At 53.1% G+C, this 19,698-nt stretch overlaps 1 protein-coding gene across 6 annotated transcripts in view; it reads right to left on the reverse strand.

Annotated features, from left to right (window-relative positions):
- The window catches only part of GPSM1 (G protein signaling modulator 1), a 66,719-nt gene that overhangs the window by 14,683 nt on the left and 32,338 nt on the right, over nucleotides 1–19,698 (reverse strand). For 4 of the 6 annotated variants that reach the window (XM_064393191.1, XM_064393192.1, XM_064393187.1 and 1 more), the window contains exons 10-11: nucleotides 8,709–8,779; nucleotides 6,395–6,565 (exon numbers count right to left, since the gene is read on the reverse strand). In XM_064393191.1, coding sequence (XP_064249261.1) covers nucleotides 6,395–6,565; nucleotides 8,709–8,779 — 242 coding nt within the window. The remainder of the gene's footprint in view (nucleotides 1–6,394; nucleotides 6,566–8,708; nucleotides 8,780–19,698) is intronic. The other 2 variants (XM_064393188.1, XM_064393190.1) reach the window with 2 other exon arrangements.

Here is a 19,698-nt window from a genome sequence, read left to right on the forward strand (position 1 = left end):
CCTTTAAAGTGACAGTTTCTAGGAAATGGTGAGTGTGACATCTCTTTTACTGTCTCATCCCACTTGATGGCTGACAGTTTGCCGGGAGAAAAGGTTGTGCAAGGAGGAAAGCAGACCTCAATTACAGTTTCAAAGTGCCAATAACTGCAAACTCAGTTACAGTGAGACAAAGGGAGAAGAATGGATTTGGGGAGCTTGCTTTGTCACCTCCAGCCTGGCTCATCGACCTCCAGACCTCCAACATGAGTCTGCTGGGTGGCCCTGGACAACCAGCTCCACTTTTACCTCATTCCTCGAGCAGATTCCTCTGCTAAGAGCTTTTCCTCACAGTTTTCTAGCCCCAGAGCTGGCCTCCACATGGAGCCAGTTAGGGATGGAATATGAAGTCCCTGATCCTCAAGCAGAGGCACACCCAGGCCCTGGGTGACCTTGGTGTCACCCCAGCAGATCCAGCCCATGGGCTCTGTGCCCTGTGTGTGGCTGATGCACAGGCACAGGCTTGTACAAACCCTGGCTCCCACCTCCTTCCACAGGGATCAGCTTTGATCCACAGCCTGACCTCAGCCTGGGAGGAGGGAAAACACAGAAAGGGTGTGCAGGCAACAGGAATATCCCAAAGGGAGAGCAGGGACACTGATCCCTGCAGCCCAGACACTGCCCTGCCAACACCAGCCCTGTCCAGGGAGCACATGGAAGTCTCCTGCTTCTCAGGAAGGGTCATTCCCAAATTCAGTCCCTTGGATGTGCCCCTCAGGAAGGGTCATTCCCAAATTCAGTCCCTTCGATCTGTCCCTCAGGAAGGGCCATTCCCAAATTCAGTCCCTTGGATGTGCCCCTCAGGAAGGGCCATTCCCAAATTCAGTCCCTTGGATGTGCCCCTCAGGAAGGGTCATTCCCAAATTCAGTCCCTTGGATGTGCCCCTCAGGAAGGGCCATTCCCAAATTCAGTCCCTTGGATGTGCCCCTCAGGAAGGGCCATTCCCAGGTTCAATCCCTTGGATGTGCCCCTCACGAAGGGTCATTCCCAAATTCAGTCCCTTCGATCTGTCCCTCAGGAAGGGCCATTCCCAAATTCAGTCCCTTGGATCTGTCCCTCAGGAAGGGCCATTCCCAGGTTCAATCCCCCAGGCACGACACTCTCCTGCAGCAGAGCCAGCTCTGCCCTGCCTCCCTCTCACTCACACAGGCTCATTGGATAATTACAGAGAAAACGAAGGCAAATCCCAATTTTAATGCCATTATAAAACAGAGAGGGGGAATTCATTACCTGGCAGCTGTTCATATTCAAGGAAGAAACTGATAATTTGCCTCTGAGGCAACGAATGCAGCAGAGGCAGCAGAAGCCAGAAAACGCTGCTGCCTCCCCCCACCTTCTCTGTGCAGCCACTTTTTGCAGAGGTTTTCTATCCATTTCCCTGCCTCCCATGACCAAAGTCCCAGTGAAGAATTACTGTCAGGGCTCTGAAGAACTCCTGAGAGCCTTGGCTGTGCTGCAGCTCCAGATTTGGGGGAGCAGCTCTTGCACCTCTCCTGGCTCGTGCAGCATCTGTGCAAGGAGCCCACCTGAGCCAGAGAACAGGAGATGAGGGGACCCCACAGCTTAACAAAGAGACTCAGAGAGAAAGACAGGTCAGACAACCCAAGATGACTCTGGGGAGACATCCCTGACTGCTTCTCCCAACAGCCCAAACCCCTGGAAGAGCCTCCCCATACCTGTCAGGCTGGAGCTCTCCAGGTTTTCCTGCACACCCTGCCTGCAGCCAGGAACCAGCACAGCCTCCCTGCCCCGAGCACTCTGGAAGGTCCCACCAGCAGAACAGGGAGAGAAAGAGAACCAGGCACGGCTCTGTGTTTACCTGCTCACTTCCAAGAGGACTGACACCACCACAGCAGCCTCCAGGTGTCATAGGAACAGTCTTAAATTTAGCAGCAGCTGCCTTTCCTCTCTCCCTGGCTCCGGCTTCTCCCTTCCTCTCGGAGCACGTTTACAGCAGAAAGTCTGACCAGCACTAATGGCATAATTACAGCCCTGCAGCTGAGCAAAGGAGGCTGTGGGATGAGGGAGGGTGTGATCTGCACTGCCCCTCTGTTGTGGGATTCACACACAGGGAGACGAAGCAGGGACCAGGCTGATGTTAAAGCAGGGAAGATGCACAGAGCAGCAAAGGCTGCCTGGTGTAAACCCCACATCCCAGCTCCAGAGGAATTGGGGAATGTCAATCTCCCCTCAAACAACACAAGGCAACCAGGGAAATGAGGCTGTGGGGCCAGCAGCCCCAAGGCTGACACATCCCTGCACCCCAGCAGCCAGCCTGCCCATTCTGCAGCTCCCAGTGAGGTCACAGGGCAGGGATGGGGACACTGACAGCCAAGAGCTGCCTGGACAAGCCCTGATTCAGCAGGGACAGGCAGGATCCTCCACATCTGCTCCCTGCAGCACCCTCAGGGCTGACCCTCAGAGGGTCAACATCCTGCAACCCAACAGTCCCCCAAAATCCTGAGACAGAAAACCACTAAAACAACTCTGGCAACCTGCCTCAGGGGTGGGGGATGTATGACCTACAAAAAATTCCTCTCTTTTATGGCTGCTTCTCCCTGTCACCATAAAAAAGGCCTTATAAAAACATTTGTCCCAGGGAATGTTTGGTGATGCAGAGTGCTTGAAAATCGTTCAGTGTCTGAATACATCAGCAAGCCATCCCTGCAAGTCGTCACTGCCATCTCACACAGCTCCTCTTCCCCGTGACTATAAATGGGCTGAGGACAGGCTGGGGACAGCTCTGGAGGGTGAGGAGTCACCCCCTGGGAAGGGGAGGGTCTGAGGATCATTTCCAGAGAGGGCTGGGTTTGATCCTTACCTCACTCCATGGGTTTTGCTCCAGCTGTTGGACCTTGACACAGTAAAGTGCTTTAGCCCTTGAGCTCTGGCTGATGCTCAGTCCCACTGACCTCAAAGACCCCTGACCTTAAACACAGAACTGGGGCAGGTCCTCAGGAAGTCACAGCCCCTTTCCTCCATGGGCCCTCTCCTCTCTGCGCAGAGGAGGGTGAGGGACAAGTGTCAGAAAAATCCCATCCTTCCAGTAACCTTCTAACAACCCCCTAAAACACATCTGCTACCACGTGAAACCCAAGCTGGAGCATTCTGACCTCCAGCACAGTGGAGAGAGGGGTTAAACTCATGAGCAAGCCTTTGATGTCTGCAAGTTTCATGTAGTACAAAACCCCTGCTTTGATGTTCCTTTTAAAGAGAGGAAACTCAGAAAGGTGTGCACTGCACGAGTCCCAGGGAGGGATCTGGAGGGACTTGGATCTGGCTGCCCACAGCTGCAGGCACAGGGACAGAGCTTTAATGCTGCACCAGAGCAAAAAGGTGACCAAAAGCACCTCGCCCTCATCAGCTTCTCCCACACCAAACCCTCCTGAGGGCACTGAGAGCCCTGGGTATCTGCAGGGGAGCTGCACACCTGAGCTCCCAGGTGAACAGGACCCTGCCCTTGCTCATCCCCACACCCTGGCAGGGCTGCTCCTTCTCCAAGTGACCACCAGCCATGGCTGGGAAATCTCCCCACTTCAGGGGGCCCTGGGAAGGGTCAGGACCCTTCTGCAAGAGCTCCACCTTTACCAGCAGCCTCTTGCAGGGAGTGGCACAGGGGACCTGCCACGCTCTCCTACCTTCCACAGCAGCTGGGCCATGGCTTCTCCCATCCATGCCAGCATCCCCAGGCTTCTCCTGCAGGCTGAGCCCTCCTCTCAGGGCCCCAGCGAGCTGCCAGGAGGGACAGGCTCCTCTCCATCCCCTGCTCCCTTCCCTTTTCCCTGCCTCCCCTCCGCCTCCTCCCAAGGGGAGTTTCCCAGCAGTTTCTCGGTAATTAGCAGCATCATCACCGATGCTAATGACAACCACCAGGGCTCCTGCCATCCCAAGCTCCAACAGCTTCACAGCCATCATCATCACGCCTCTGGAACCTCCCCGGGGGAGGCAGGAGAGCAGCATTGCCCCAGCACAGCGTGGGGAGGAGGGAGGCAAACAACAGGCAGGGGATGGGTGCTGGGGGCAGGAGCTCCGAGCCAGGACCTCGCCCCCAGCCCGGTCTGCCCTGGGGTGGAGGGCAGGGCAGGGCAGGGCTGGCAGCTGGGCTTGCCCACGGGTCACCCTGCTGCAGCTGGCATCAGCTTTTTCCCTGCTACACTCGGGGTTCTCCTCTGCCATGGACGGCAGGGATTGTGGCACCCCCAGATCAACCTCCAACTGAGGACTCACAGTTTGCCAGCGGATTAAAGAGGATTTCTGCTTTGTTCCTTGCAAAATGAGGAATCTGGGGGAGTTGTTGTCTGAACAGCCTGACAGGACAAGCTTCTCTCCCATTGGGGTGGGGTTTACTCCCTTTGACTGCAAAGGCTCCCATGGATGGAACTGCAGCTTTCCAACTCCCCCATGACAGCAGAACACGGAGGGGTTGCTTTGCTCATGGCAAATCCCACAGGACAATGCTGGCTTTGACCATCCTGAGGTCTGGCCCGTGCTGCAGAGCCAGCCTGGCACAGCTGGGAGCACCAACACAGCACAGCTGCCCTGAAGTGCCCCTGCCCTCAGGCCTCTCCCCAAACCCCAGCTGTGCTGCCAAGGGTCACCAGTGGCTGGCAAAGCCCCACAGGGCCATTTTTCAGGCACAGCCCATGGATCCAGAGCTACACTCCTCAGGAATGCTTTCCCCAGCTCTTGGTGGAGTGTGGCTCTTGTTTGGTTTCTGGCTGAATGTCTGAGTTAAAAATACAAGGCTATTTCTGGCAGAAGTGGTTTTTTTTCTCTCTTTGTATTGCCTTGTGTGCCCCCATGCTGCTGTCTCCTCTCTGGCTCAGATGAGCTTTGTTTTCCTTCTCACTGATCATGTTTGCACCGGTGAGCTGCAGGAAATGTTTTTCCCAGCAGACCATTTCCATGAGCACTGTTGGGAACGAAGAATGAGCTCAGAGAAGTCTAAAAAAATTTAAACAACACTCGGTGTAAAAATTCAGTCTCCAATGGCCAGAGAACTGAAAATCAGATAAAAATCAGGTAAAAAAAGGATGTGTCCACACACTCATGCACACGGGTAGAGCAGGATATGTTCTCCCCATGATCCACAGCTGAGAAAAGGACTCAGAGCCAGAATTTCCTTTAAACATCCCTGCTCCACAGTCAGGCTTAATCCCAAGCTCTGCAGCTTTGACTCTTTATTAGCCAGCATGAAAATATTTAATTTCTCTTTTTTCTTAAATGCCAAGGAAAAAAAAAATAGGTCTATCTTTCTGGCTTGGATTGATTCCATCTGGAATCACTGCGTGATCACAGCACTGTGACAGTGTGCTAGAGACCCAGTGTAAAGCAAAAACCTGAACACTTCCCATGAGATCACTGATGGCTCCTGTTACACTTCATCTCTCCTGGCAACAAGCTGAGGATTTGGGGCTTTCTCACTTGAGATCACTGAGTTCAAACACCTCCAAGCCCCCTCCCACGATGCCACCATTGTGGGGATGAGCCCTGCTTCCAGGGCTGGCACCAAACCCAGCACAGCTGCAGGAAAGCTCCCCAGTATTTGTGTTTGCCACGTGTCACAACAAACAGCAAGGGAAGGGCCCAAAGCCAGCAGAACTGACAGGTTAAAACCAGCAAAAAGGCATCTGGGGAGCTCCCCAGGACAGGGATCCTCACCATCCTCCAGGGAGCTGAGCACAGACTGAGCAGAGCTCCAGGAACCTGGAAATCACCAACACCCCAGCCAGCTCTTGAGGAAATGAGCTCCATCTGTGCTGCTCCCAAAGAAAAGCTCCTGGGTGATGATTTCTGCCGCCTCTGATGAATTCTAAGAGATCACTCTGCACACTGACCATCAGTGTGATCACAACGTGAGGTAGAACTGCCACAGTCCCACATTTGGCAAAGGCAAAAAGCAAACCAGCACTTTTGGTTGCTTGCCACAGACCTGGGAAGGGCTCTGCTTTTTGAAGGCACCAATCCCACTCCTCACGAGCCCCAGGAGCTGATCAATTCAAGCTCCACAAAGCACCCAATTGCTGTGTTTTTCTGGAATTCATGTCCTGACAATCCTAAACTCAGCTGAGCTCAGCTCCAGGCTCCTGTCCCTCAAGAGAAGGCTATAAATGTCACCACTGAGACACAGCTTGTGATGGAGACTGGTTCCACTGCTTTGCTAAAAGGACAGTGGTGCTGAGGCTCAAAAAGACAAAAGGATTTTCCCACAGCTGCCCCAACAAACAGAGCACAGCTACAGAATCTCTTTTCCAGCCCAAAGTCCCCACTGCCACCCCCACACCCGGCTGGAAATGAGGTAAAAACAAACACGAGGAACTCCCAGATCAGCACTGGAGATTAAAATCATCTTCCTACCGACTGTGGCACCTGCACTCTGACCTGCCCAGCCTCCAGAGGGGATCCCTGGGGTCTCCTCTCCGAGCTGGCCTGGTGCTCCCGCTGCTTCCTCGATCGCGCAGGTAACGACAGGAACTCCTTCCCTGAGATCTTCAGCTCTCCCACGTGGTGGCTGTCCCCGTTCTGCTCCTTGGGAAACAAGAAACATCACTGCAGCCATTGCCTGGCTCAGGTTTTGGTGGAGCTCTACCCACAGAGCAGGAGGGGAACAGGGGTACAGTTCATGGGGGGCTGGTGCTCAGTGCTCCCACAGAAACACAGGATGGAAACACAGGATGGAAACACAGGATGGAAACACAGGACGGAAACACAGGACGGAAACATGGGATGGAAACACAGGATAGAAATACAGGACTGAAGTATAGGATAGAAACACAGGACAGAAACACAGGATAGAAACACAGGATAGAAATACAGGACTGAAGTACAGGATTGAAACACAGGACAGAAATACAGGATGGAGACACAGGACTGGAGTAGAGAATTGTCACCCCAGGTGTGGGGAAACACAGGTGACAGAGATCCCAAACAGGAATAGTGAGAAGGAAGAAGAGTTTCATTGCCATGTGGATGGTACCAGCACAGCCAGGCCAGTGTCCACAGGTTAAAAAGCAGCCACAGGAATATAAATCAGCAGCAGAGTGCCTTGCAGTGCCTTGGTTGGAGCCCTCACAGTGCTCAGTGCATGACAGCAGCAGAGATGACTCAATTACAGCACGTGGGCACCTTCAGGGTGAAACCCAGAGTGTGAGAAAGAGATTTCAGTCTCCTACACAAAGGAATAAACAAGAGGCTGGGAGACAAAACCAGAGGAGATGAAATGAAGGAGTGAGAGACACGCTGGAGAGAGCAGGGTGAGCAGCGTTCCTGCAGTGTGCTGGAGCTCCAGAACCAAGGTGGGTGCTCCTGTGCCCCAGCACACACTGCACTGGGAGGGTGGTACTGCCTGTGCTGCCTTTGAAGCACCTCTGGCAGAGGAGAAAAATAAAGCTGTTCTGGCAGAGACAACACTGAGAGGATGCTGGGGAGGTCAGGGTTCAGTCCATGGGTTTATCCTTACTCCTTCCCACTCCCAGCACAGCCCAAAGCTCAGGAGCCTCTCCCAGGGCTGTATCCCTGTGGGACAGAGCAGAGGAACTGCATCCAGAACACTCTGAAGGAGAGGTGAGCTCACACCCTGCAAGGACACTGCAGGGGGAACAGGAGTGCTCCCAGCTGGCCCCACAGCTCCTGCCTGCCCCATACTCCCCATTTCAGAACCCCTGAAATCCTTTCCCTGCCTGAACCACCCACGGGGCTCAGCTCTTACAGCAAAGAGCAGCACAGCACCAGCAGGAACAGCCCTCAGGGCTGTGCTGCTCTGATGGGGACAGCAGCCAGTGTCCCCTGACCTTGGGCACTGCTGTCCCTGCCATCGACACCCCGGAGATAGAGTCACGTTGGACAGAGCAGGAAAAGCCAAAATAGCCAAGGGGCACTGGGAGAATTGATAAAAATACATCAGGACATTGGGAATTTATTTTCCAAACAGAGGAGTTTTTGCCTGGCCTTCCCAGTGTTTAATGGGATTTTTAGGTACCTAAATGGTTTCTCAAGCCTGAGGTTGTGTCCCATTGACCACCTGCAGCTCGGGTGAGCTTTTTCTCTCTGTGACAGTTCTGGAAATGCTGTGCCTGGAAAGCACTGGGTGAATGGGGATGAATTGTGCCAAAAACATCCCAAAAAGGCAGCATGGCCAGCCCCTCTGGGAAGGGGCAGGGCTGAGCCCTCGGCAGGATTTTCTGAGAGGCTGGAAGGGCTCAGAGGCTCCCTGTGCTGCAGGAGCAGCCCTGGGGACACGGAGGAAATGCTGATCTGCTTGGATCTGACATTCCCAGGAGCAAAGCAACCCCTGGAACAAACCCTGGAACAAAGCCTCTCCTCCTGCAGGCTCCATCCCCTGTGTCACTCACTGGGGTGACAGGCACTGGCAGCCATCAGGGGCTAAGCTGCTCACCATGATCCTTCCAATAAAGAGCTGCTTTTTCAAAAAAAAAAAAAAAAAAAAGCCCAGAAGTGACTTTCAGCTTTGAGTGTTAAGTGCCTTTTTAGTCAGACCAGCTGTTCCTCCCCTCCAAGCTCTCCAGAAACCCTCTTTGGTTAATCCCATTGACTCCAATGATATCTGCTAATTGCATATTTCCCTGCAAATGAAGCCAGGCAGCAACAAACCAACTGGAATCTGTGCACAGATTCCCACTGACGATCTTTGAGGCCAGACATCTCTGCTTACCTTTTCAGAAGGGAACTTGAGGAGGTCTAAGCTGTCCATGCTGTTCCTCTGGAGTCTCTTTGGCCTGGCTCCTGCAAAACAACACTCTCACATCAGGGGGGTGTCACCAACACACAAATGTCACACAGAGAGAGCCCAAACCACGGCAGAGCCTCTGCTCTGGTTAACTAAAAGTCAGAGGGGTGGGATGATGCAGCTGGGCTGGCCTTGAGAGTCAAATGTGGGGATTTTTTCTTATTATTTTGGGTCTTTTTAAAGCACTGTCACAGGGCAGTGTGAGGCTTTGGCTGTCGAGCTGCAGCCAGGTCACACCACGACCCTGATCCCAGACAAGGTCTCTGGAATTCAGGAGTTACAAACCTCACCCTAAACCACAAAAGCCATGGGACTGGCATTGAGAAAAATCATAACAAAGAGACAATTTAAGACATCTGTGGATTTTCTGCTTTATCGTCATGTTTTGAGCTGAAAGAATGTTTCTGGGACTCAACTTTGAGCTTTTCTTTATAGCCACAGGCTGGAAAACTAAGTGAAGGAGCAAATGTGTTCCAACTGTCACAGGCCCAGCCTTAAGGGCAACAAAATCTTGCCTTGAACCTGAAAGAGGAATCAAAACTTGGCAGGATTTATGATATTTATTTGAGATTTCATAAGATTTTGATGTTTGATTCCAACAACAACAGAGTGGGTGAAACACAGTTCACTCCTGGTTTCCAAACCCTCTTCACCTCCACAGTCTCCCTGCAGCTGCTCTTGCCCTGCTGACAAACAGCCAGGATGCACCAAACAGCCCTGGGATGCTTCCACCACACCTGGGAAAGCTTCTGCCCTTTCCTGAGGGCTCCTGAAGGCTCTGCTGAGCTGTTCCCATGGGACACCCCACAGGGCAGAGCCCAAAACTCTGCACTCAGGGTCCTGTGACACCTTCCAGGCTCGAGGGGAAACCCTGGGGGAGGGATGATCCCCGTGCAGAGCCCTGAGAACAGAAACCACAGAGCTTTGGGGGGTTCCTGCAGCAGCAAATTCCCCAAAGCCACCATTCCTCAGCTGCCCCAGCCCAGCACCACCGTCCCTCTGAGCTCAGGGGCCACAGAGCTGCTCACTGGGCAAACCTGACAGAGAAAAAGCACAAAATTCACCCATCAAGGCTGGCTGAAAGCAGAGCATGGGGATTAAATGGAAAAATGCTCCAGGGAATCCTGCACCAGCACACCCAGCTCAGCCAGGGCTCCAGATGCCACCACAGCTGGATCCAGACTGCACCAACTCCAAGGACAGACTGCTTTGAGAAGCTCAGATCAACTGGGACCTCACCAGGGGTCACAAACTCACATCACAGCTCAGCCAGTGACCTGAAGTTGAGTCTGTGCCCCTCACCACCCTGAAGAGATTTGCTGCCTGCAGCCATAGAGACTCCAACCAGCAGAACATTTCTGCACATTTCTGCCTCTCTCCTCCAAAAAGCACACCAGCACCAGCTTTGTTTTAAGGTGATTCATTGCCAGGCTTTGAGTTCAGGGGACTGACATCAGGGCTGGAGGTGGAGAACAGACACCGAACACACGTCACGAGGAGCAGTTCCCACCCAGCTCACCCCCTTCCACACAATGCCAGGGGCCCACCTGGCAGCAGCTCAGAACATTTGTGGTGGAAAAAGCCTCAAAGACCTCAAATCCAACCAATTCCCACCCTGCCACCCACATCTGAGCACTCAGTGCCACGTCCAGTCACTCCTTGAACACCTCCAGGGGTGCTGAGGTGGGCAGCCCCTTCTGATGACCAAAAACCCCATCCCTGAAGAAAACTCCCCTTGCTCCACCACCTTCCCAGCACCCCCACAGGGAGGAGATGGCTGTGAGGTGGCTGAAGGACTTTTGGCTGCTGCCACGTCGCTCAGGCAGGAGGGGACAGCAGTGCTGGGCTGCTCCCAGTGACTCCCAGTTACGCCCTCTGGACACTGCTACAGCTGCTCGTGGCTCCCCTCAGAACAACCTAGAGCAGCAAGGTGGATCTGGAGTAAAAGGCACCCACAAACACCTGAGCAGAGGCACATTTGGGTTCCAGAGGCGAGCCCAGCCCCTGGAAGTGAGCGTGCATCAGGGCTCCCTTTAACAGCCACTTCCAGGAAAGCAAAAAGCAGCAAAGTGTGCCCAGTTAGATAAACACACATCATTTCCAGCTGTCTAAAGAGCCATTAATTACACACCTCCATCCCCAGGTGCTTTTGTGTGTTCCCAGAGCACTGAACTGCTGGCCAGCAGCCATTAATCTCCGAGCAGAGAAAACCTGCCTGCTGTTAATTTAATACTCACAGGCAGCTGAGTCTGCCCCAGCAGAACAACTCATCTTTTCCTCTTGCTCTGATGCTGGTGGCTGTCTGTGACTGTGTGGGGTTTGCACACACTCGAGGTGAGACAGGAAGAAGTTCAGAATTACAAAAAACTTCATCCAACTCAGCTGTTTCTTCCAGAAATCCCGGCCAGTGCTGGGGGCACTGTCCCCCCTCACCACCACTAAAACAAGCAGCTTTAAGAGGGTCCCTGTCACCCAGGGCTACAAGAAACTGGATCCACACCAGCAGCAACTCCCACCAGACGTGTGGGAGCTTCTCCCCTTCTCATCCCACACATCCTCAAGCACCTTCCAGGAGAGCAGAGCTTTCCATACTCACAAGCATCCCACGGCAGGAGGAGTCCCTCTAACTCTGTCTCCACTCCCTCAGATAGCTCCAGGTGTAACTTTCAGCCTCTCCCAACTTATTTTGCCCAGAAATACCTGCAGCACCACTTAATGCTCAGCCAAAGCTGAGCTCTGCCTCCTTCTCCCCAGGGCTGATCCTCAGCAGCAGCGGGGATGTGAAGGATTGAGCAGCTCAAAACCCAGGTCTGCTCCTATGGAAGGTTTTTTCCCCCTCTCTCACTCCAGCATTTATTGGCATGTTTACCAAGCCTGCTGCAGAGAAATGGAAAACCTCAGGGGCCTTTCTAAATGCTCTCTCTGTCTTGGAGGTTTACTGAGGTCTCAAAGAGAGCAAGTTGAAACCTTCTTGTGAACATCAGCTGAGCAACGCTCCTGACTGCCTGCATTCATGCCCTGTTTTCCTGGAGCTCCTGGGATGTTGCTCTTTTCAGGGGTGTTGTTCCTTTTTTAAATATTTTTTTTCAAAATCTCTTCCTCCTCCCCATCTATGATGTCAACAGCACCATGAACCGAGGGGATTTTTTAAAAATTTTTTAAAACTTTTTGCTTTTGCAATTTGGTTGCCGAGCGAATTTAACGGTTTTCACATTCTCCTCTTTAATCTGCAGCCACAGAGAACACAAGGAAGGGTTTATCAAGGATGGTGATGGGATCATCTCATGGAAAGGAGCACTAGGGCAAGCTGGGCAGACAGAGCTTTGTTCCTGCATGGACAGGCTCCAGCTCCAAGAGATTGCAGTTGATAAGATGGAGCTGAACATGAGTAGGGATTGCAGTTGACAAGATCAAGCTGAACATGAGTAGGGATTGCAGTTGACAAGATCAAGCTGAACATGTGTAGGGATTGCAGTTGACAAGATCAAGCTGAACATGTGTAGCAACAACTCAGGGAGCCCTGGCTGGAGCTCTCATCAGGCTGACATGTGCTTTGATAAGCCCCAGCTCTGCCCCCTCTCCTGCAGCCCCAGGAGCTGCTGCCTCCCCCCAGAGCAGCCCCCTCTCCAGCCACAGCACCAGTTCTGTATCTGCAGCTGGATCAGGCTGGATCCCTCTGGGGGCTGTGCCAGAGCAGGCAGAATTCAGCCTGACAGGGGATCCGTGGAAAGCCAGCAGGGAAAGGTTGTGGAGCAGCATCAGCCCCGCTGCCTGCAGCACTCCTGGGTGAGCAACCCCACAGAACACGGGCTAGGCACCCCAAACAACAGAGCAAACCCACATCAGACTTGCTGTATTCTCATGAAAAGGTCATTTCCCCCTATGCCTGCCCTAACCAAGAGAGTGACCTGGCTTTTGGGTGAGTTCCCTCAGCCCTGGACAGCACCTTGCCCCTCTGAGCAGACCCAAACCTTGATCCAGGCAGACAGCTCTAAATATGGCTGAGGATAATTCCACCAGAGCAGCCAAGGCAGCTGTCTGGGGTGGAATGCTGGTCTGGAAACCCTTCCCAGCCCCCAAGTGACAGAGGAGATACAGCCCAGTGCTCCCAGAGCATCTCCAATCATACACTGCTGACATCTAATCAGGGGAGCTCTGGCAGCCTCGTGCTCCTTCATTACAGCAAAGCTCTTACACAGGGAAGGGGGAGGGGGAGAACAAGCACAGCAGCAGGAAAAGAAAGAAGGGGAAAAAAAAAAAAAAGCATCCTCCAGTAGGACAAGCATCTCATTTAAGGCTTTAATTAGTCTTCAAACACATAATGGGTTCTGGCACTATAAATCCACTTGACCTCCATTATTGTCAGCACTCGCCTGATAAATGGTGGCATTTGTTTTCCCAGTTGCTACTGGGGTAGAACAATACTTTTCTCTAAATAGAGAAAGCAAATAATATCAGTTATTTATGATGACTGGGCCATAAAATGCTGGTGCCAGGCTGCTGTGTGCCCATCCATGGGAAGGGCCATCTGCTCACCCTGCTCCTGCAGGCAGGGAAGGACCAGGGAATCCCAACAGCTCCGGCTCCTTCTGTGTCTGAGGATACAGAACTGGGAACCACAAGGACAGGAATGAGCCCTGCTCTGCTGGGAGGCACTGATGAGCCTTAGCCAGAGCACAAGCAAATCTCAACATCCCAACAGGCCCTGAGCATAACAAAGCCCTGCTCCAGAACAAGAATCCTGCAGTTTTCTCCTCTGTGGCCAAAGCTGCACACAGTCTGTGGCAATAAAGAGAAGTTCCCTCTGCATCAAGATGCTCTGTGTTTGTGCCACCCCAGCTCTGCATCTCCACAATCCAGTCTGACAGCTGAGCAAGGGGCTGAAAATAACAGAAATAACAGAAATAACAGCAGTGCTGCCCAGCCACACGCACCCAGAGCCCTGGGGCATCTCCTGACTCACTGGAGTGAGCAGCTGGCACAGAGGCTCCTGGATGGGGACAGGGAATGAGGAGATGCTCTGGATCACTGGCCAAAGAGCCCTCACAGTCACATGGAAGAGGTAAAACCTGGAAAAAGAATCCTCCTTGCAGTTAGAAATGGCACAAGGGAGCTACATTTTTTCTTATTTGTTATTTATTTCCCCCAGTAGAAGTGAACTCAATGTAGGAAAGCTGTAGCCTTGGCATACAAGGGGATCCTATTTGTAGCCTTACAACTCTTGAGTAATTGCTGTGGCGTTGGGCACATCTTTGATTTCAGTTTTCCCCCAAATGTGCAATAGGCATTAGCTTTTCTCTAACCAAAGGTGATTTACAAATAAAACATTGGCAATTTGGGTCAAAGAATGAAATATTTAGGAAGGGTATTTGCAGAAAACACCCTGAAACACTTGACAAAAACAAGCCTGGAGGCTGTGGGGAGGTTGGGAATGTCAGGCACAGTCTCCTGTAACCATAACCCCCCCAGGCAGTCGTCTGCTCCAGAGAGGAACACTTGTGGGGACAGAGGGATCTGCTGGGAGATCAGCTGAACTGGGTGGAGCAGCCTGGGAGGAAGCTCACAACCCCAGGGCAGCTCAACAGAGGTGGGATGGAGCTGGCAGCAGCACCTGCCTTGCTTCTGAGGGCAGGATTTTCCCTCCAGGATGCAGCAGTCTCATGACCTCCCACCATCCATTAGCAGCTGGTGTTGAGCAAGCAGAGATCAAACCCAGGGTTTAGCTAAAAGTGACACACCATAATTAACAGGGCCAACATCTCCAGCAGGCAGACAAGCCCAAGGACACGATTCTGTCCTCCAGACTGACTCAGGGAGGGCAGAGAAGGAGCAGCCACATGTCAGCTTAGCAGCCATCAAACACCCACAGTGAAATCCTCCAAAAAAGAGCGGGGAATGGACTTGATCCCTGCTCCTGTGATCTCCCAGAACACGCTGCCCACGCTGGACTGGGCTCCTGAGCTCTGCCAGGGGTTTTTGCTAAGGCAAGGTTGGCTGTCCCAGGGCTTGTCCCTGCCAGGGAATGCTCCTGAGGTCACCCCAGGGATTACAGGGACCCTGCTGAGGGTCTGGCCCTGTCCTGCTCAGAGGAATGCCAAGGCACACCGTGGCCATCCACACAGCAAGGTTTAAAAGAGAAAAATAAATTCTAGCTGGGCAAGAAGGAGAACTTTTCTTCTCTTTTCTTGCTCTGTGCTGCATAAAAGGAGCAGCAAGCAGAGGAATCTTGTTCCTCAGGGCAGTGCTGTGCTCTTGGCCAGGGCATTTCCCACCCAGCAGCTAGCAAGGAGAACTGTCTGGGGAAGGTGCACTCAGGAAGCAGACAGCACAGCAGAGCTGGGAGTGCTGCTGGAGTCTGGAACTGCAGCCAAAGGGAACTTCAGCCTTCCCAGAACCAATGGTTTCCAAGTTCTCCCTCCCCACAACAAGAGATTTAATCTTGAATGGATGGATGGCTTTGCCACAAGCCACGTTGTGCCTTCTCTGCCACAGGCTTCAAGAAATGGCCTGTGCCTCATCCTCTTTTCCAGCACTTGCCATCTCCCCTGGCATCAAGATAAAACAAATTTCAGTAGCACAACATCATCTTCTCCAGTCCTGGAGCATTTCCTCTGCTGTGAGCCAAGAAGTCCTGCTGTATTTTACACCAAGGCTGGGAAGGAGGCTCAATGTACACAGCAGGATGAGAGAGGAACCTTAAATACTTGGGAAGAGTATTTTAGAACTTCCTAAAGCCAATACTGGGGCAGTCTGAAGTGTGTGCTAAATTACTGAGTTTAAAATCCAAATGACTCAGAGGTTCATCCCCCCACCAGTTCTGCTGGAATGACTTCACAGCTGTAACAGCAGAGGATTTAGAACAAACTCATTATAAAGAGGAGGCATCTTTGAGAAGTCCTGAATCCTGACTGCAGAATCCTCCTGAGGAAGCAGCTCTGCTGCCCTGCTCCCTGAAGGGCCACACAGGGCTTTTGGAGCCCTTCCTGCAGCACAGGGGAATATCTGCCCCAGCCCTGCCTGGGAGCACAGCAAAGCCACCAATCCTTCCTTCCCCTCGGCCAAAAGGCACTCTGCTTCTGCAGCACCCCATCCATCAGCCCAGCTCAGCAGGTACAATTAACCAGCACAGCCTCGGGCTTTCATTTTCACCATGGGAAAAAAAGGCTGAGCTGCAGCTCCTGGGAAAAATCCAATCGAGCTGAGGAGGTTTAACATGAAGCACCTTCAGTTGCTGCCCTCACTCAGTGTGGCTGCAGGGACAGGATCTGCTGGGGATGTGACCCCGACTCTGCCCCAGGGAAGGCAAATGCTTCCCAGACAGTGAAATCACAGCCTGAGGGAGCAGGGCTGGCCCACTGTCAGCAGGATGCTGCTCTCACACGGCCACGGCTCTCAGCTGACAGTTTTCTGCAGGAAGATTGAGCAAACCACAGGCAAGGAGCATCCCTGTGGCTGGGCAGCATCCCAGCCCCAGGCACAGGCTGGCAGGGGAGCAGCATCATCTCGGGGATGGTCAATCCCGCCTGTTTTATCAGCCCTAAACACTTTTTAGGTACTTCAAAGATATTTAAAGCGAGCAAACAAACAAACACAAACAGGCTGGAAAACATAAAAGCAGATTTTTTTTTTTCTATTTCAGTCTGATTGATCCAAGGGTTCAAAGATTCCTGTGAAGAGATGAGCTCAAAACTGCACTGAGGATGCAGAGCCCCACAATGAGAGCCCCAGAGAGCTGAGCAGGGCTCAGGAAGGAGTGGGGTGTTGTGCCCACTGCAGAACACAACGTGAAGCAGGACTGCCTCACACAGGGATGAGCAATCCCAGCATGGAGCCTCTGGAACACCAGACAAGCAGGGCAGCCTCGTGCCTGCCACTCCTCAGCAGGAGACAGCAGAGGGGGAAGCCAGGCTCATTCTTTGACCCAAAATGACAAGAATTTCCCTGTAAATAAGCCTCGCTCCAGCTTGGTTAGAGAAAAGCTGATGCCCATTGCATGTGGGGGTGAAATAGAAATCAAAGACGTGCCAACCACCCCAGCAATCCCTCAGAGCTGTGAGACCACCCTGTACTCCAGCATTGCTGGGTTTGCTCCCAGTCAGGCTCAGGGCTGAGTCCTGCCCTGCCCCAGAACAAGCACAGCAGGGCAGGGGTGTCTGTGCTCCAAAACCAGCACAGGAACCCTGCCAGCAGCCAGCTCTGGGAGCACCCCCGTGCCAACACCCCCTGAGCACCTGCAGCCCTCCCCACCCACCTCCAGCTGCCAGCAGAGGAGGTTTCTTGTCTCCTGCCTCTGCTGCTGCCAGCAGGGAGGGCTGAGGCTGATGAGAGCAGAAGAAAAGCAGCCCAGAGCCATTCCTCACCGTGGAGAGGTGCACAGGGGACTCCTGGGGGATCCCTGTGCTCCCCTCCCTGCTGGCAGGATCCCCCAGAGCATCCCCAGCCAGGCAGGGAGCAGGAAGGGTCAGCTGAGAGCTCCCAGTCCACACTGGGAACTCTGCTCCTACAGAGCACATCTGCACCCTTTTCATCTGGAAAAGGGCACCAGTGCTGTCTGTCTGCACCCCAGGACATCTCCAGAGCTGATTCTCACCCTGGTTGCCTTCACCCCTAAAAACAACCCCGTGGAGCCACAGCAAAGCCCTTCACTTCTCTCCAAAGGCAAAGCCTACCAGCACTCAACTCTCAGCTTGCAGTGTGTGAAAGAGAAGCAGATTTATTCAGGGCCACATTTTTGGTTGTTTGGAGAAGCAAAGCCAGCCCCTGTTTGTTTACTTCGTGTTCCAGCTCCTCTGCAGCTTCCTTCAGTTTGTTGCTTTAAGCTCTCTGTGTTTGCCTTTCTCAACAAGGTCGCTGCTTTCACAAGACTTCTGCAGCACTGCCCCACTTCCCCGGCCTCCAGCTTTGTCTTCTGACATCCAAATACTCTCAGAATATTAATTAAAATCATCAAGAGCTCAGCAAGGGGAGCCAGAACAGCAGAGGGAAACATCAGGCACTCCTTGCACCCCCAGAGCCCAGGGAAGGGCAGCGACCAAGAAGGAACCTGTGAAGGACACCACAGTGAAAACCTGGCCCAGCCTTTGCTGCAAGTTTTATTGTACCTGCTTGATGAAGCTGATGTGTTTTACCACATTTGCATAACCAGAGGGTTTTAGCATCCTTAGGAATATGCAGCCATTTTGTAACCTGAAGCAGGAAAAAGAATCTGAATGGAAAAAAAAAATGGAAAGCTCTCCTCACCATGAGATTTGTCAACATCAAAAGGCATGGCTGGTTCAGAAGCCAGCTCAAATCTCAACTCTCTCACCTGCTTCCTACTACAGAAACAGATGTTCCTCTGGCTGGAAATTGCTGCTATTAATAATATAAATAATTATGCTCTTCTAATCATTTAATAGGTGCACAGGAGGGTACCAAAATTTCTGGCAGTCATAAAATACATCTCCCTCCCCTCAAGGGCTCAGAGACACATTGGTGGCCTCTCCAGAGAGCTGGAAAGGATAAAAGCTGAGGAGAAATCAAGGAGTCAGGCTCCTCTCCACATCCCCCAGTGACAGGGCCAGCCCTTCCCCACCTGTAAAGCACTGAGAGCTCAGCCAGGTGTGACCTCAGCCACCAACACAGAGCTGATTTTTACTTCCCCAGCCGGTTCCCAGGATGTGGAGAGGGGAAATCTGCTCTCAAGATCCTTCTCTCCCCGCACTGCAAATCCCGGTTGTTTGCTGGTGCTCCTCCCAAGAACACTCTGTCCTTCTCTCAACAAACAGCCCCAGCCTTGGGAATGTGAGCGAGAGCAGCACGGATTAACGGGGTCACTGCACCCTCCAGAGCTCTGACTGCAGCTGCTCAGCCCTTTCCCACCCTCCAGGGATCCCACACACACAGACCTGCCTGGCTCTGGCTCTGGCAGAACCATCACTGCTGGCTCCAGATGTTAACACAGCACAGCTGGATCTCCAGAGGGCACTGAGCAGCCCATGGGCCACATCTACACTTCTCTGACCCAGACACAGCACCAGGTTCATTTCCTCTCCTCCTTTCACAACAGAGCAACCTACCAGAAGGAATCCCCTGAGGAGATGCCAGGCATGAGCTGTGCAGGAGTTACAGGAGATGAGTGGCACAGGGAGCTGGGGGAGCTGCTGTGGCCCTCCAGCATCTGAGATGAGGGGCACAGAGAGCTGAGGGAGCTGCTGTGGCCCTCCAGTATCTGAGATGAGGGGCACAGGGAGCTGGGGGAGCTGCTGTGGCCCTCCAGCATCTGAGATGAGGGGCACAGAGAGCTGAGGGAGCTGCTGTGGCCCTCCAGCACTTGAGGCAACAGCTCAGCTCCAGTGGGGCACAGCAGGACATGCTGGCTCCCTCACCACACAGCTCCACCTGCCAGGAGAAGCTCCAGCATCAGGCAGCAGGTTATCAATGTGTGATCAACACAGGGCACACAGAGCCAGCCTCTCCTCCCCTCCAGGGCCCCAGCATCATCCCCTCCACGTCAGTGCTGCCCACAGGGCAATGTGCCGGTGCCACAAGGTCATATTTAATCAGTGCACACTCCTGGGAGGCTGGGTGTGTGAATTCATAACTCTGCCCCAGCGTGGAGCTGCCAGCTGGCAGTGCCCGTGCCAGGCACCACCCTGGGCAGTGCCAGGACAGTCCCACGTCAGGCTGGCAGCACTCTGGTGACCTGTCTGTGCTACCCTGCTCCCTGGCAGCACAGGCAGTGACCCAGAGCCCAGCAAAGCCACTCTGGCTGCTGTGACCAAGTGTTGCCACATCTTCTTTCCAAGCTCAGCACACTACAGATGTCACCAGTGTGTGCTGATGGTCCAAACTGCATCCAGCCCCTGCCCTAGGATTGTTACTGGGTGCTAATCAGAACAAGAGCAGCCAAAAATCCCTGCCAGTCACTCCTGAA

The sequence above is a fragment of the Passer domesticus genome, chromosome 18 (assembly GCF_036417665.1).
Source record: "Passer domesticus isolate bPasDom1 chromosome 18, bPasDom1.hap1, whole genome shotgun sequence".
Taxonomy (NCBI): Eukaryota; Metazoa; Chordata; class Aves; order Passeriformes; family Passeridae; genus Passer; species Passer domesticus.